This window comes from Phaseolus vulgaris, chromosome 5 (assembly GCF_000499845.2).
Source record: "Phaseolus vulgaris cultivar G19833 chromosome 5, P. vulgaris v2.0, whole genome shotgun sequence".
Lineage (NCBI taxonomy): Eukaryota > Viridiplantae > Streptophyta > Magnoliopsida > Fabales > Fabaceae > Phaseolus > Phaseolus vulgaris.
This window is the reverse complement of record NC_023755.2, coordinates 39,253,758-39,269,840: the sequence shown is the minus strand read 5'-3', so window position 1 is coordinate 39,269,840 and position 16,083 is coordinate 39,253,758. Positions and strand designations below refer to the sequence as shown.

Genomic DNA, 16,083 nt, shown 5'->3' with positions numbered 1-16,083 from the left:
GTTTAAAACAATTTTAATGCAATTATGTCAGATAGTATATGCATGATAATTATTACATCAATTAATTATATATGTATTATATATATATAATTATGTGTGAGAAAGATCTTAATTATTTTATATATAAATAATATTTTATTTTATTATAAAATTATGGTGTTGGCACGTTCTTTATGTTGGGTCCATTGGCAAAGTTTAAATTTACTAGAAGTGGCAAAACATGTTTTTTTATTAGTTTTTATAAATGATTTTTTATTTTTATCTTTCAAAAGGTTGAAATGTTATTCTTGATCTGAAATATCGTATTAAAATCATTAACAAATGAGTGTCATATAAGATTTCACGACCCTCCCATATAAGATTCACTAATGTTTGATATAATGTTAATATATTAATATATGATAATTTAAAAAATATTTATAAATTTCCAAAAGAAATATTATTTGTCTACCTTAAAGCGAATTTTAGATTAAAAGCTGCAAATTGAGATTTTTGAGAATTAGAACTAAAGAATAAAATAACATAAAAAAAATTAGATAGATAAAACATACATGTTCAAACCCGTGACATACCTCCAAACTAACATACATTTTCACATCATTATATCTATTTTTTTATTATGTATATTTTTATTAAAACTGACACATCAAAAATTATATACAACTCTTTAAATTGTTAAATAATAATTTTTTCAACTAGAGAATATCATAAAAAGAAACACAGTACATCACTTGAAAGAAACACCACAAACAAAAAGAAGCTTAAACTAGAATACATCACTTAGAAACAAACACCACAAACAAACAAAGATTAAAAGGAAGAAAGAAGATAGTAGGGGACGGTCTAGGATGGTCCAAATTGAATCCTTTGAATGAAAACAGATCATTGGAACAAAACTCAATCTTTACATTTCACTCTTATAGCTACTTTTTTTTTTCTCTTACTCTATGCTTCTATGATGTGTATCACAAAACTATGAGAACCAAATATTTCCAATTGGTACGGTTTACGTAGTTGACACAAACTTTGGGAACAATAAATAATCTTAATTTTTATTGAAGAACCATGACAGCTAGTGACATAATTTGTGGTTAAGAACTCAGCAAGCAACACTTGGTAACGTTCATTTATTGCATAAATTATTGATGATGATCATTCGTGTGGTGCCCTTTCGTCTCAAATAAAGGTGAACACTCTCTCTTCTTCTTGGTGTGCTTCGTGCAATTTGGAGAATAAGTTGACAAACAGTATCAAGCATTTTTCCAGAAAAAGATAAAACAAAATTGGTGGTCCTAAACAAAAAAATATCAAACACTATGATCTCATCACGCAGACTTCTTAGACTATAGAGGATGAGCCTCAAACACGTCTCTTAGATGATGTGTCCGTGTCAGATACACATATTGAACATCGATATTCGTAGGACACTCATAAGATATATATCGGTGAAGTGTATAATTCAAAAAATATTTGTTGGATTTCTTACAATTTTAGTACAGTTCTAAGACAACTTTTTAAAAAAATGCATTAATTTTCTAAAAACTCAAACTTATTGCATAAATTTTTATTATCATTACAAAATAAGAAAAAAATTCTTTTGAATTAATAATTTGAAGACATAAATAATTTAATTTATTATCAATTAATATAATTTATAATTATATAATAGGTAGATATGTGTTTGAGTATTCTATATTTTAGAAATTATACATATGTTTTTTCCGTATCAGTGTCTCCTCTCAGATAAAGACTTCATCTCTGCAGACTCAGATGATTCTAACGTAAAGTCCGTCCTCGTCTCTTGGTTTCAATTTCTTTTGTTTTCTCTGTAGAAAATGCCACCCAGTTGTACTTTATATACTTCATACCAAATCAAATACTCTATATCGTGAATAACTATTTAGTTTTTAGTTCTGCCATTACCTATGTTTATGCTACATATACATAGTATTTGGTTTGATATTTCCTAGGATTTCAGGTCTGTAGCTGAAACCTCCGAGTCCCACGAAAACCTTGTTAATCCAATTGAGGTATCATACACAATCTGACAACACCATGCTGGATTCCACCACTGCAGCTTCTGGCTTTGTACTTGAAGATGTTCCTCATCTATCTGATTACATCCCTCACCTCCCCGTAAGGCCCTTCTCCCTCTTCTCATCGCCTACTAAAAGAACTCAATTTTTGAGTGGGTGTGTTTATATTATGACTTTTAACTTCTGGGCACCGAAAGTAAACACTTTTATACTGTCAATCAATATCTGTTAGGTGTGGTTTTTAATAGTCATTATGAAAAAAGTTGTATCGTGAATCAGTTAGAGATAATACTAGATATGGTTTTTTAGATAATTATTATGAAATTCGACAAATTTGGTGACTTTTGATCATATGATTCCTTTTTTTTAATCATGCAGACATATCCAGACCCGTTACAAGACAATCCTTCCTATTCAGTTGTTGCGTAAGCCAATCTGTAGTAAACATTTTATATATTCTTTCTAGTGCTGGTTTACTGTGTTGTGCCGTAGTCACTGTTGGAATGTTCCAGAATCAATTGGTGACCAAGTTGGTTAATTTTTTATTCCACAGGCAATATTATGTGAATGTGGATGATACAGTTGCGCAACAGGTTATTGAATTTTCACCTTTTAGTAGATGGGGTTCTGTTTCTACCATTGTTGCAGGGTTTCAGAATTGGTTTCATTGTGCAGATAATTGTACACAAAAATAGTCCAAGAGGGGCCCATTTTCGGCGAGCTGGGCCAGCTCAGAAGGTTTACCTTTTTCTTATCAAAAGTAAAACCTTGATTTCACCAATGCAATTCATGGGAAAACAATGGTGATTTGAATGTTTGGCAGGTATACTTTGATTCAGAGGAAGTGTACGCTTGTGTTGTCACTTGCGGTGGACTTTGTCCTGGTCTAAATACAGTTATAAGAGAAATAGTATGCGGCTTATATCATATGTATGGGGTGCACAAAGTTCTGGGAATAGAGGTATGATTTATTGACCAATTATAACATCACTGATGTATCTGTATGTGTTTAAAACTGTAACAGATTAGGAGCTTTGTTTGCAATTTTGACAGGAATTGAGTAGCTTTTAGCAAGGATGTGTATGATTAAAGTGTAAATGTAGTGTTTGGTTACATGTAGGGAGGATATCCAGGTTTTTATTCTCGAAACACAGTTCCTTTAACACCAAAGGTTGTGAACGATATCCATAAACGTGGTGGAACAATCCTTGGGACATCTTATGGTGGCCATGACACCTCAAAGATTGTTGATAGCATTGAGGACAGGGGCATTAATCAGGTTTATATACTTGGAGGGTATGGAACTCAGTATGAAGCAGCTATGATTTTTGAGGTAATTAATTGACAGACAAACTTGGTGATGGCATGTGCTTTAAAAGTTTTGTGGGTATAGTAATTTTCACTTTAAATTTGTAGTCACAAGATTTAGTTATTCATGCAGGAAGTTAGAAGGCGTGGCTTGAAAGTTGCAGTAGTTGGAATTCCAAAAACTATTGACAACGATATCCCAGTAATGATACTTCAATTGTAAAATTGTACATGTGGAAATTGCTATACTTTTATGCCTTTTTATACTAAATGAAAAAAGGATTTGAGTTTAAAGAAACACCTATTTAATGGTTTTCTGTGTTGGAATTAGGTTATTGATAAGTCAATTGGCTTTGACACTGCTGTCGAAGAGGCACAACGAGCTATCAGTTCTGCTCATGTGGAAGCAGAAAGCGCAGAGAATGGTATTGGTGTTGTAAAATTAATGGGGCGTTATAGTGGTAAGCTTTGTTCATTTCTTTGATAGTATACAACTTTAGCTTAATGGTATCATTGAAGTGTCGAAGATCATAGAATGGACTAGTATGCAACTATGATGCTTGATTGCACTCCATAAACCCTTGTCAAAATTCTTTTATTTTCCTCTTTGTGGCTACACTAGTATCATCTTGGGTCACTTTCATTCCAGCAAATGGCTAAGTGTCTCTTATCATTTGACAAACATTTGACATACTATAGGGTTATCTATTGATCTCCTCACTGTTTCTGAAATATTGGCCCTTTCTCATTTCTAGCAGGTCTTTTGGAATACAAGTAATTATGTTATGTTTGGTCCAGTGCCTTTAAGTATTATTACTACTACTAATCATCTATTAAATGCTGAACTTGGCACTTAGTTTCTTCTTTCATAACATCCTTCAAAAAGTTTCCTAAAGAGATCTATGATGTTGAATTATTGATTATTTACCATAAATCATGAAAGTTGTTGCTGAGCAAAACAGGAAGAAATATTGTTCTTGTCATTCTTTTAGCCCTATCTTGATTAGTTGTTACATTCACCAAATATTGACATTTCATGCAGGATTTATAGCCATGTATGCAACTCTTGCCAGCCGAGATGTGGACTGCTGCCTCATTCCAGAATCGCCCTTTTATATGGATGGTCCAGGAGGACTGTTGGAGTTTATTGAGAGAAGACTGAAAGAACAAGGTCACATGGTCATAGTAATTGCTGAAGGTGCAGGTCAGGAGTTTCTTTCTGGCAACCCATCCGTTGTTAATAAGCAGGAGACTTCTGCAGACAAATTACTCCCAGATGTTGGTCTGTGGTTATCCCAGAAAATTAAGGTAAAAACCATGCAAGTTTGGCTTCTTTGTTAGAAAAATTGTTTGATGTTAAGAATCACAGCAAAATCAGTAGTCTAAAACATTGGCTTTACTTAATTTTCCATTTTTGTTTTTACATTTAAGCATTCATTTTTTGTAGGATCACTTTGCAAAATGTCGGAAAATGCCTATTAATCTGAAGTACATTGGTGAGCTCTCTTCTTTTAACAGTATATTTACTAAGGAACAAAAATGTGACCAATAAAAAGTTTGTCTTGCAGATCCTACTTACATGATCCGTGCTATACCAAGTAATGCATCTGATAATGTATACTGCACCCTCCTTGCCCAAAGTGCAGTTCATGGTGCAATGGCAGGATACACAGGCTTCACCGTGGGTCCAGTTAATGGCAGAAATTGTTACATTCCATTTCATGTAAGTTCTTGCGACTCTAACCAAATCTATCTGCTATTGGGCCAACTGCTTGGTTTCTTTCACACGTGCCACAAGGAACAAACAACTACTTGGCAATTAGGCTATTGGTCCTGCCTGAATTATCCTTTTATGTTGAATGAACCTGTAAATATTAGACACCTTTTTTCGGTTTTGTAAAGATGTTATTCTTGAACTATATGACTACCTTACCTAATAAGAATGCTGTTTTTGTGAAGTGCAGCTGATAAACGAGGGAGAGAAGAGGGTTGTGATTACTGATAGGATGTGGGCAAGGTTACTATCTTCAACCCATCAGCCTAGCTTCTTGGATCCAAAAGATATCACAGAAGTGAGAGAAGAAAGAACAGAACACCAAACCTCAGACGGACAGAACCATCCAGAAATAGCAGACTAAACAGGCCATATACAGAGCACAAATACAATAAGTTAAAATGACTTTAAATTGTGGTGGACATGTTAAATGATCAAATTGAATTAGCGTAAGTTCAAATTAGATAATTGGGGTCGGATAAAACCAAATCAGTACATATTTTGCGGTATCGAAGCCACAATTGGTGCATCTGCATTTATAAACATTTGAATAACAGCTTAGATATCAAAAGAAAGTGAGATCTGCATAACACCAGCGGCATCACTTAAATATTAACTCTATCTACTAAATACAGCGTTAATGACCTCTTTCAGATCCTTGCAACCTACAACTTTCATTTTTTCTAGACCTTCGGTTTCTAAAAGCTTTTCCGCTTGCTTTGGTACTACACACATTTTGTAACCCAACTTCGCCAATGTGTTAACCCTTTTATCAATTCTAGGAACCTGTATCATTAAATAAACAAATCACCAGGCTAAGACATCGAAAGAATAAACAAGCAATCCTTTGCACCATTTTCCTAACTATGTAGAAAACTGAAAATGCTACTTAATTCAAAACACATGAAATCTCGCAGGCAACTGATTTGAAAATTCACAAAAAAAGACTTCCATAGATTGAAATGCAAAGCAAATTTAACATCTGCAAACCCTTCAATATAATAATCAGCACATTGCTACGCTATTGAAAACTCTTAAATTGATTGCTGAATATCATAGTAGTGAGTAGCAGCCTTTAACATTAAATGTGCGTACTTACCATGCGAAGCTCTCCACTAAGGCCAACTTCACCAATGAAAGCAGTCCCCTCTGGAATAGGGAACTCCAAGAAACTGGAAACAAGAAAAGAGACAACAATGATAATAAATAAATTCTACCAAATTCTAGAATATTGCATTGAAAAAAAAAAGCACTGGAAAAAGAGAAAAAACTCATGTCAATAGTGCCAGCTAACTTCGTGAACATTGGTATTATTAAAATCTTTTCTCCAAATAAGAAGCATAAAATGCTAATTTCTCAATCCCCACATTACATTGGGGCAAGTCAGACCAACAAGAATGAACATCATTTAAAATAAATTAGAACACAAACCTGCTGCAAATTGCAGCTGCCATTGCAAGATCTCCAGCAGTTTCTGTCACTGTGAATCCGCTAACAACATTCAAAAGCACGGCCTGTTGTATAAGTGGCAAGATGAGGAAATACATCATCACTAAAATGGTCATGTTTGTTGGCTGCCCCAAAGTTAACATTAGCAGCTCTGTTTATTCCCACATTTTTATTTTCATTATATTTGTTGAAAGAGAGAAACATAGATGCAAAAAATGCTGATACCGGTATGTATGGACTATACAACAGAGTACATTTTATATAAGTCAATGACAACGAGTACATGACTTAATATGCCTATAAATCATATTCTAATGAATATGATTCACATCAGATATTACTATTAACATAAAGATGCTAATTAAATACAGAACAAATCAAAATATGAGAGAAGAATAAATCCTAAGATACTCATTCTATGATATTTATCTTTAGATATTTCTTATATTTCTAACACTACCTTTAAAGCTTGCTTGGTAATATATAAACTGGTTAAATCTTATTCTAATTACACATTCCTAATTTCCTACAATTATAAAGAACTTAATTAAATAAGAAAGCAAATTAAAATATAAAAGAATAAATCCTAAGAGAGGATATAATTGTAAATCAGCTTACATTATCTTGGAGATGAAGACCTGCTTGCTTTATAAGTACCTACAGTTCACGGAATAGTGCAATAATCAATGAACAATTTAACAAATTTCATTGCGGCAGGTTATATTTAAACAAGAGAACCAATATCCCCATCAAGCATCCTTTCATTCATTTTCTCATTAAAATAAAGGAGAAATAAATTACTACATGTGAAGATTATGAAATATTGTTAAAGAATAATCAAGAGTGGCTTACACATTTAATAATATTAGCTTTGTTTGGCGTGATCCCATTGGATTGTGAACTCGAAACTGGGCAATGTGCAAGGCAAAGTGCCTGTAGAACAAAATTGAAAATCAATCCTATAGTTTCCTAAAAAGGAGGAAATTGGAGTATAAATAATAAAGATAAGCACAATGCACAATGATGAAAATTAAGGTGTATCAGACACATGATCACAATAATCTGACTCGCTTTGAGGATTTCACACTAACTTCAAAGGGCATTTCCATTACAGGAGTCACACTCAGAATCATAAGTTTAAGACCTGGGTTGGAGTATATTGCCAAAACATAAATTTAAGATCCTGAGTCATAAAAATAAAATAATATTTTTCTGTCTTGCAAACATATATTTCTGTCAACAAAATAAAACATTAATTAGAGTGACTCTTATAAGTCTCTTGTATAGGTAGGAATAAAAGTTGTAAAAAAATCTTAAAAGTGACGTGGCATAGTGAAACCCACAACAAGTAAATTAAGATCTCATAAAGTCACCCTTGGAATGGAGATGGCCTAACAGAAAATCTCCAGATGATAAGTAAGGATACTTAAGCTTCTTCACCGCCTATCTATTCACAATCCAAAATCTAGAAGCTACTACTATTGCATTTATCAGCTAATAACGAAGCCAAGCTCATTTTACACATCACTTAAACATATCCAAATTAACAACAAGACAATGGTGAAGTTTCTCAAGATATAGGATATAGAAGAAAAAACACAATGGACTTAGAGCTTTTGATTCAACGATAGTAAGAAAATTACCTGAATTTCAACTAAAAAAGTTCTTGTACCATCCATTAGTACAGCAATAGCAAGTCCAGCTAAAACATTTGAATCAGAGTGTTGTTGAGTGAGAAACATTTCACTAACATTTGAAACAACCTGGAGTCCCGACTGTGACATCTCAAGAACTGCAAGCTGATCATATAAATCAACACAGATAAAACATCAATTTTCTCAAGTCGTTCTAATTATAGAAATGTAATAAAAGATAGATGACCAAATGTCATTATCAAATTGACACAAAACACACAAAGAAGGAACTTCTAAAGTTGGCTAGATTAAGCAATGATAAAATGTCAACACATTACGATAATATATAGTCACAGTCCTTCACCCAAAAGTTCATATGCATGCCTCAGTACTACTTCAACAATTCAAACTTGCTACCAGATATATCAGACAAGGTACACATCTCAAAATTAAACATCACAGAAAAATACTAATGAAAGAAATAGAACATAAGAAAAAAGCAAGAAATAAATGACATGGTCCAAGCGTAAAGTGCAAGAAACCAATGCTAGTATTGCACACTGTTTATGATATTCATATATTAAGTACTGCTGATAACATGGTTCTTCAAAAGTATTAGTAGAAACAAAATAGTTACAACCAAGGAAGACATTTTAGATGTGATAGGCAATAATAGCATACCTCATCGGTGGAACCAAAGCGATTTTTCACTGCTCGAAGCATTCGATAGGGAGAGTACTTCTCGCCCTGAGCATTAATATGAAGAATTAGCATAGAGTATATAGTTTTTATTGCTAATAAAAAAAAGAATTGAGTAAAATGAAATGAAACCCGGTGACTCAACAAGTAATATGCAGAAAAAACTATACGAATAAAATTGCACATTTAGTTGAAATGTAATATTGTAAAAATAAATAGCAATTATTCAGGCAAAAGGGAATAAGAAGAAATGTGTGCAGCGACCATAACAAATTTCAGAAAGGAATAAAAAATTTATTATCAATGTAAATATTGTTCCACTATACATTATTCTCTTTTTTACTCTTTATTACAAATAAATTCATTTCATTAAAAGAAACCAAATAACATAATTCCAGATTGTGAGGGATTGTGTTGAGATCCTATATTGACTAAAAATATGCCTAGTGTAGAATTATATGATAGTATTAAAGTCTATCCTAAATCCATTATTAGGCCACCAAAATCCATTATTGGGCCACCTATATTTCTCTACATTCTAGACAATTCCTAGGTGTGAGGGGAAGTTGTTATTGGGCCAGCCAACCACGCTCCAAATGTAACCAACCCTTTTAAGAAAATTGTTTTGGTTTAGCAGAATGCAAAACTCGAAATACATATCCCTAGGCAAAATGTTGCTACTTTGCGATGCCATGATATGGTGCATTACAGACAAGACACTACAGTAATGTTCTAAAAAATAGTAAAAGAAGCCCAAAAAGGATTAAATGCCAAGCATATGAAACTTGAAACCATAACGATGGGCACAAATCAGCTATACAAAGTAACGACTATCCAAAGAAAGAATGGTGTAATGAGGTACCAACTTCCATATACAAAACGACATCAACAATATGCTCCAAGACACGAGGTCCTGCTATCTCTCCAGATTTGGTCACATGTCCAATCTGAAACACAAATTCAATCACAAATGCCAACAATTCAAAGGCCACAATAAGAGACATGCCCACAGATAAATTACAAATGAAATCCACACAAGCAACGACAATAATTTTACCTGCCATTTCAGCACAATCGTGTGACTTGTACCTTTATGGGATCACAAACACTGTAAGAACATTTCCAGTTTCACTAAAGATTAAACTGTGGAGAAGTATCTCCTATTCATGGAAAATATCTTATATTTGAGGGGTGCATTAATCTGATTTGTATTTGATGTTATTTTATTTTCTACTTAATTTCATCTATTAAGTAATTAATGTACTGTTTTTCTAAGTCATTGATATTGTAGGGAACAGTAGTGTTGGAAACTGATCTCAGTAATTAATGTCTAAGAAAACTAAATAGACGGATTCATGTACAGTAGCCTATCATTATCTTACGAAGTTGCATTTTCTATTTATTGTCACTAAATTTACTCCAATGTAAATTATTATAAATAAGAGATGCAACTTAGTACATAAAACACTCAAAATTCACCAAATATGATGCAAAACATGATAGTCCATTAATAGATCAATTATCCATTTATATATAATTCACAAAATTGATAGGTGGGCTCACCAAAATAACTGAGATGTTAGTTGTTTTAGCAAATCGCATCAAAGCTGCAGTACATTCCTTCACCTGTCAGTCACACACCAAAAAGTCATGTCTGATGTACCACAGAACCAGGAGCCCGTGCATACCAATGACAAAAGAACCAATTAAATAAATTAAACAGAATTAATCAATCATGGGTTTGACCTTTTAAAGAAAATCCTTTATTTGACAATGATTCAATACTAATAAAATGAAGCTGGTATGGACAAAAGTTAATTAAATACCAAAAAAGCATTCCAAACAACACATGACATATAATTTTAATAGAATATAAAAGAGCCCTAGGAAGAAACTCTTTTGAACACATACTCTCCTATTAGTTAGGAATTACTAGAAATCACAAAATTCTGGGTCCCACGTCTTATTTAATAACGCTCTCTCCTGATTCTGTAGTTGTCAATAATTTCTGACCAATAAGAAAAAGGGTGTGTTCCTAGCACTCCTCGAGAATATAAATGGATGTGCATAGTGCAACATTAGAGAACTCTATGAATCAGAGTTTGAAAGGAAAACTGACAATCTGAAATTTTTTGGTTAGCACCAAGGATATCCACCAATAGATAGTCTGACAGTAATTCTTTTGGAGGTATAGATCATCAAAGTGGATTGTGCCTCTCCCAATAAAATCAACTCCATAGACATGGTTAGGAGTCGAATCCTGGACATGTCTAAGGAACCCAACTATTTACCAACTTACCAAATGTGCTGGATTTTGTTGGTTGATAGTTTGAAATTTGATTTTGAAGTTAAGATTCTCTAAAATAGAGATCAGTATTTATAGGGTTCAGTGAATGCGAAACAGATAAAATTGGCAGTAGATAACCCTGCTAAGCTGGAAACAGCTGACAGCTAATAAAACTACCACATACTGTACACACAAGAGAAATAAACAATAAACCTGAATGCACTCTGCCGCCTAACATAGTTAAAACATACAAGAAAAATGTAAAGTCTCTTGAAGGTAATTAACTATGGTATATTCAATACCTGCGTAACCCCTCCAGCACTTCCTATAACTGTATTCAAGTAAACAGTTTGTATTGAATCAACCACCAGAGCACAAGGGGATAGAGCATGAGTTTTCTTCAATATGTCCTACCACCAAAGAGCAAAAGTAAAGCACAGTTATCAGTCATAGTCTCGCAAATAGCAATAGCAGTCAAACCCAAAAAACCTTTAGTGCTATAGTAGTACACAGTAGAATTACTCTTTTATGTGTAGCATAAACGAGAAAAAAACTAGTCAAAATTCACAACATATTCATAGTTAACAATCGGAGGTCACAGGTATTAAGAAAAACATACAAGTGAATAACAATAAAAGTCATTTTAAGCATTCAATGAAAAGTGAGTGAGTGTTGCTCAGAGAAAACAGTAGAGGTTGGGTTCAAAGTTTAAAATAGAGGTGATTCAGAATAGTAGAGAAAAGAATGGAGGGTAGGTGGCACCAGAAATGCTGCATGACAAGACTGCGTGTTGGTCCAAGCCAAACAGTGTTGGAGTCACACAATATGTAAAATGAGCGGGAAAATACATACAATAAGGGATCTTTTAATATTCTAAAAGGAGGGACGATAACTTTGCCCATTTCCGCCCCCATTCCCCCAATTTGAGGGCAAAAAATAAGTTTCTGATCACTCTAGTATCACTGGAGCTACAGCCCCTACTAAACAAAATGAGCTGGTATTAAAACTTTGCAGCAGCCTATGGCTAATCTGCACAGAAAAAGTGCATTATCGATAACTATGAAGTAAAATAAAAGAGGACCAATATTGAGGCTTCATTACACACTGTACCACTATAGCCCATTAAGAATAACATTTTACGTGAAACAGACTCCTAGATAGAGTTGGGACATCAAAACTTATGTATGAAGAAAACAATAGAACAAAAACTAATCAGCAAAATTCAAGACAATGTATGTACCTCAATATCAGTACTTGAATATAAATAAATATTGGACATAATCCCAAGGCGATCAGCTCTAGCACAAATTTGCTTAAGGCTCTGTCACATAACAGAGAACAAATGCTTGTTAAATTAAAAAAGTGTCAGAGACCCCAAAGAAAACTAAAAGCTGAACTATCCATCTTCAACAGCAGTGAAATCAAGGATCACCATCTAAAATTAATAAAAAAGGATTATAAGCCAGGAGGTAAATGTCAACAGTGTTAAAACAAGACATGGAAGTAATTTTCTGTAGATCAATTTAGTATCAATATCCAGTAAAAGGCTCAATAAAAGCAAACCTCTTCACCAGAGACATATACAACTGGAGGTGTTTCACCATCACTGCATTCATTTGCTATCATTGCTGAAATCTTCCAAATCAACATCACAAATAAACCAGGCATCAATGACAGTTGACCAGATTCTATAGAAACTTTATCATGAAAATTTATATCCAATTTACCATCTAAATTTATCTATACCTGCAACAACAGAGTACTTTTCCCAATACCAGGATCACCACCGACTAAAGTTAAAGAACCTTCAAAGCCATTGCTAAAGATAAAATTAGCTCTAGATAACAAAATTTACTTCTTGCAGGAGCATCAAGAAAACTTGAATTGAAAATGATATCATCATCAGACAATCAACTGGAAGCATTCTTTTGAAAATCCAATCGAGATCCAAGAGGAAAAAAGAAAAAATAATGTTTCGATGATGATTCATTCATTGAGATCAATCACCAAAGGCCGTAACTCTTTTGAACTAATATAACCCACAAAACAAACAAGCATGGTTAAGGAGAAAAATATCAATGTAAGCAATATTGGTATTAATTAATTCTCAAAGTCATAGAAGATGAATTGAAGTTGTGGAGTGACATGTGAATATAGTTTTAGCGGATAATGGATTATTACGTTTTATTATTTAAACACACTCATATTAAGAAATGCACCAATATTTGAACAGGCAAATCCATCATATCCAAGTAAAACATTACAAGAAAAATTGGACAGAACCTGGTACAAGACCTCCACCAAGCACCGTAGAAATTTCATTTCCGAGGGAACCAGACCTGAAATTGATGCGAACTGCACAGTATAACATTTGAGAAAAGAACCACGGCACATCTTTTACAGAAGCCTAGAAGAGCAAATGATCCCTCACACACACATCAAGGCATGGTAAAAAATGGTCCCACTAATTAACTCCTTTATGAAGATGAAAAACATTCATAGAAATAGCACATTGCTAAATACTCGCAAACCCTCACATTATTTTTCCTTTCTCCAAACATCCCCTCTCCCCACTTAAACCAACCCTCTGTTACTTGAGATGAAAGCCTCATCAGCAATTACCACATGATCCAAAACAAGCAGAATCCAAATACACAAACTTCAAAATTTAGAAGAAAAGAACTTACAAAGGAATTCTCCATTTGTCGTGATTGAATCCACGGTTCACCTCTTCCAACTTGACGGGGCGCAACTCTTCGAGTCGTCGTGGGAGCCACGAGCCCACTGCGTCCTCGGTAATGGCTAACCCCCCCCTGGGTTTGTCAGTTAATTTGCTCTCATGAAACTCTTGCATTGTGCCAGTTACTTCGCATTCCGGGCATGTCCCCCACCATTTCCCCGTCGTGTGCCCACAATCGGAGCACACCCACTGAGCTTTCACCTTCCCTTTTTTCTTCACCACTGTTACATCATTTCCCCTCAAACCGCTAGGGTTTTCATCTCCGTCGCTGTGATCGCTCTGCTGCACAACTGGGCGGGCGTAGATGTTTCCATATCTGCTCCAACTGGTGGTGGGGGTTTCGTTTGTTGGTTTGTCTGTGTGGTCGGCTTCGGAGGAATCCGCCGTTGCGGAGTAGTGGGAAAGTAGAGGTGGGAAAATGCATTTGGGGTAGCGAAGGTGGAGCTTGTGGGCAATGAGGATGGTTCTATGGAGGGTGGTCATGGAATTTGAGGGAGAAGAGAATGTTATTGTTGGCTTTGCTGCATAAACCCTTTTTTGTCTTGTGGGGTTTATGCGAGGCGGGAACAGTGGTGAAAGGTGGAACCTTTTTGTATTACAAGTGTAGCATTACCAGGAATTTACAACACCAACGTAGATCTTCACACATAATAAAACGTTTTCAGACATCCACTGCTACAATTCTCACATCAATGGATCACTTCAATTTACATTTACCTATAACTTCAAATAAACTTTTATTTCCTTCATAACAATCACTAACAAATTTTAACAAATTTTAATAATTTTAATAAATTTAACAAATTTTAATAAATTCCTCTTAAAAAAAATCATTTTTTTCTTTATAATTTTCTCTCAAATCCTCACATATTAACTTCTTCCATTTTCACAACTTTACTCATTTATTATGGACCATAGTTTATATCTCTATTTTTTTTTTCTATAACTCTACATTTTTTAAATACCAAAATTACCCTTCACAATTTTGAATGATTATAGAATAAGAGTTCAATAAGTAAAAGGTGTTTTGGAATAATGATTCCATAAACAAAGGTATTTTCGAAATATGAAATTTGGAATAGAAAAAATCATTCTATATACTTTTCAGAATATAATTTTTTGATTTTCAAAGATATGTTCCAGAAATATTTAAAAAAAAAACAATTCAAAAATTATTTCAAAAAGGGGTAAAACAGTCTTCTTAAAAAATAATGGGTGCAGGAAAACATTTGTAGAGGTGCAGAAAGAAACACCCTATATTCATTTATGTTTCACAGTTTTATGTTATGAGTCTTGCACTGTATTATTTGTTATTTCACACATCTTTACTATTTTCCTTTTTTTTTTCTCTTACAGATTAGTTTGACCTTTCTACCTCCAAAATATTTTGATTAATGTTGTTCAAGTTGATGATTATAAATACATTTCTTAATTACTCGTAACTCAAAAATGATTGGGTATAAGATTAAGAATATAATATTTAAACACTTTTTTATAATCAAATATTCTTTTATTTAATTTTATTACTAGACTTACAAATTTATAAATACATATTAACATTAAAAGACATATTTACTCGATACTCGATAATTTCTTATATGTTTTTTACATGAAGTTTTTAATAATTTGAATATTAGATAATGTTTTTTTATTGAAAAATATTGTTATAGAATGTTATTTTTAATATTAAATATAAAAAATTATTTCCAATTTCAGATAACCCAATAATTTGTCTAATGCTACGTGTCTCCTCATATTAATACATTATTACACTACACTACAAGAAAATTATTAAATAAAAATTAATTTTAAAGATAAAAAATAATTAGTTATTATATTGACTAAATTAGTGATATTTTAGAGACTACAAATATTTTTGGTTTCTAAATTAATTTATATTATTATTAAATAGTTTCTAAATTGGTATCTACCAAATTTAGAATTTAAAGAATTGGTTGTTAAAAACTTGGTGAATAATTAGATATCAATTTAAAAACTATTTAACAATAATAGAAACTAATTTAAAAATAAAAAATAATTTTAATCAGTAAAATGATATATAATTTAGTTACTATATTATTTTTGTCTCTAAAATTATTTGTATTTAATAATTTTTTTTAATTTTAGGTGAAATGAGTGACAACGAACCTTAATAC

The 16,083-nt window shown here is 33.0% G+C and overlaps 2 protein-coding genes across 6 annotated transcripts; one reads left to right on the top strand and one right to left on the bottom strand.

Annotated features, from left to right (window-relative positions):
* The first annotated feature begins 1,687 nt into the window (after positions 1–1,687).
* LOC137835907 (ATP-dependent 6-phosphofructokinase 3-like) lies at positions 1,688–5,586 on the top strand. Of its 5 annotated transcripts, none has more exons than XM_068644649.1 (13): positions 1,688–1,781; positions 1,979–2,136; positions 2,415–2,461; positions 2,590–2,629; positions 2,712–2,774; positions 2,860–2,997; positions 3,157–3,369; positions 3,478–3,546; positions 3,676–3,805; positions 4,387–4,652; positions 4,792–4,840; positions 4,913–5,067; positions 5,309–5,586. In XM_068644649.1, the coding sequence occupies exons 2-13, from the start codon at positions 2,056–2,058 to the stop codon at positions 5,480–5,482; spliced, it is 1,425 nt and encodes a 474-aa protein (XP_068500750.1). In that variant the 5' UTR covers positions 1,688–1,781; positions 1,979–2,055; the 3' UTR covers positions 5,483–5,586. The 5 variants fall into 5 exon arrangements, with proteins under 5 accessions (XP_068500750.1, XP_068500753.1, XP_068500749.1 ...); XM_068644652.1 differs by having other exon boundaries at positions 5,304–5,586; XM_068644648.1 differs by having other exon boundaries at positions 1,694–1,786.
* LOC137835905 (uncharacterized) lies at positions 5,550–14,589 on the bottom strand. The gene is made up of 15 exons (XM_068644647.1): positions 13,875–14,589; positions 13,471–13,526; positions 12,934–12,992; positions 12,751–12,822; positions 12,428–12,508; positions 11,490–11,597; positions 10,464–10,526; positions 9,767–9,847; positions 8,883–8,948; positions 8,211–8,366; positions 7,420–7,500; positions 7,186–7,224; positions 6,550–6,632; positions 6,218–6,290; positions 5,550–5,904 (listed from the first exon to the last, which is right to left on the bottom strand). Exons 1-15 carry the CDS (start codon positions 14,408–14,410, stop codon positions 5,737–5,739), a joined length of 1,722 nt encoding a protein of 573 aa, XP_068500748.1. The 5' UTR covers positions 14,411–14,589; the 3' UTR covers positions 5,550–5,736.
* Positions 14,590–16,083: the final 1,494 nt, after the last annotated feature.

Bases quoted from the DNA above. Each gene is read 5' to 3' on its own strand.
- LOC137835907 (XM_068644649.1), top strand. From the start codon at position 2,056: ATGCTGGATTCCACCACTGCAGCTTCTGGCTTTGTACTTGAAGATGTT. The intron at 2,462-2,589 runs GTAAGCCAATCT...TTTATTCCACAG, and splicing joins CCTTCCTATTCAGTTGTTGC to GCAATATTATGTGAATGTGG. The intron at 2,775-2,859 runs GTTTACCTTTTT...AATGTTTGGCAG, and splicing joins GAGCTGGGCCAGCTCAGAAG to GTATACTTTGATTCAGAGGA.
- LOC137835905 (XM_068644647.1), bottom strand. From the start codon at position 14,410: ATGACCACCCTCCATAGAACCATCCTCATTGCCCACAAGCTCCACCTT. The intron at 13,527-13,874 runs GTAAGTTCTTTT...CATCAATTTCAG, and splicing joins GACAAATGGAGAATTCCTTT to GTCTGGTTCCCTCGGAAATG. The intron at 8,367-8,882 runs GTATGCTATTAT...TTATATGATCAG, and splicing joins GCTTTGGTTCCACCGATGAG to CTTGCAGTTCTTGAGATGTC.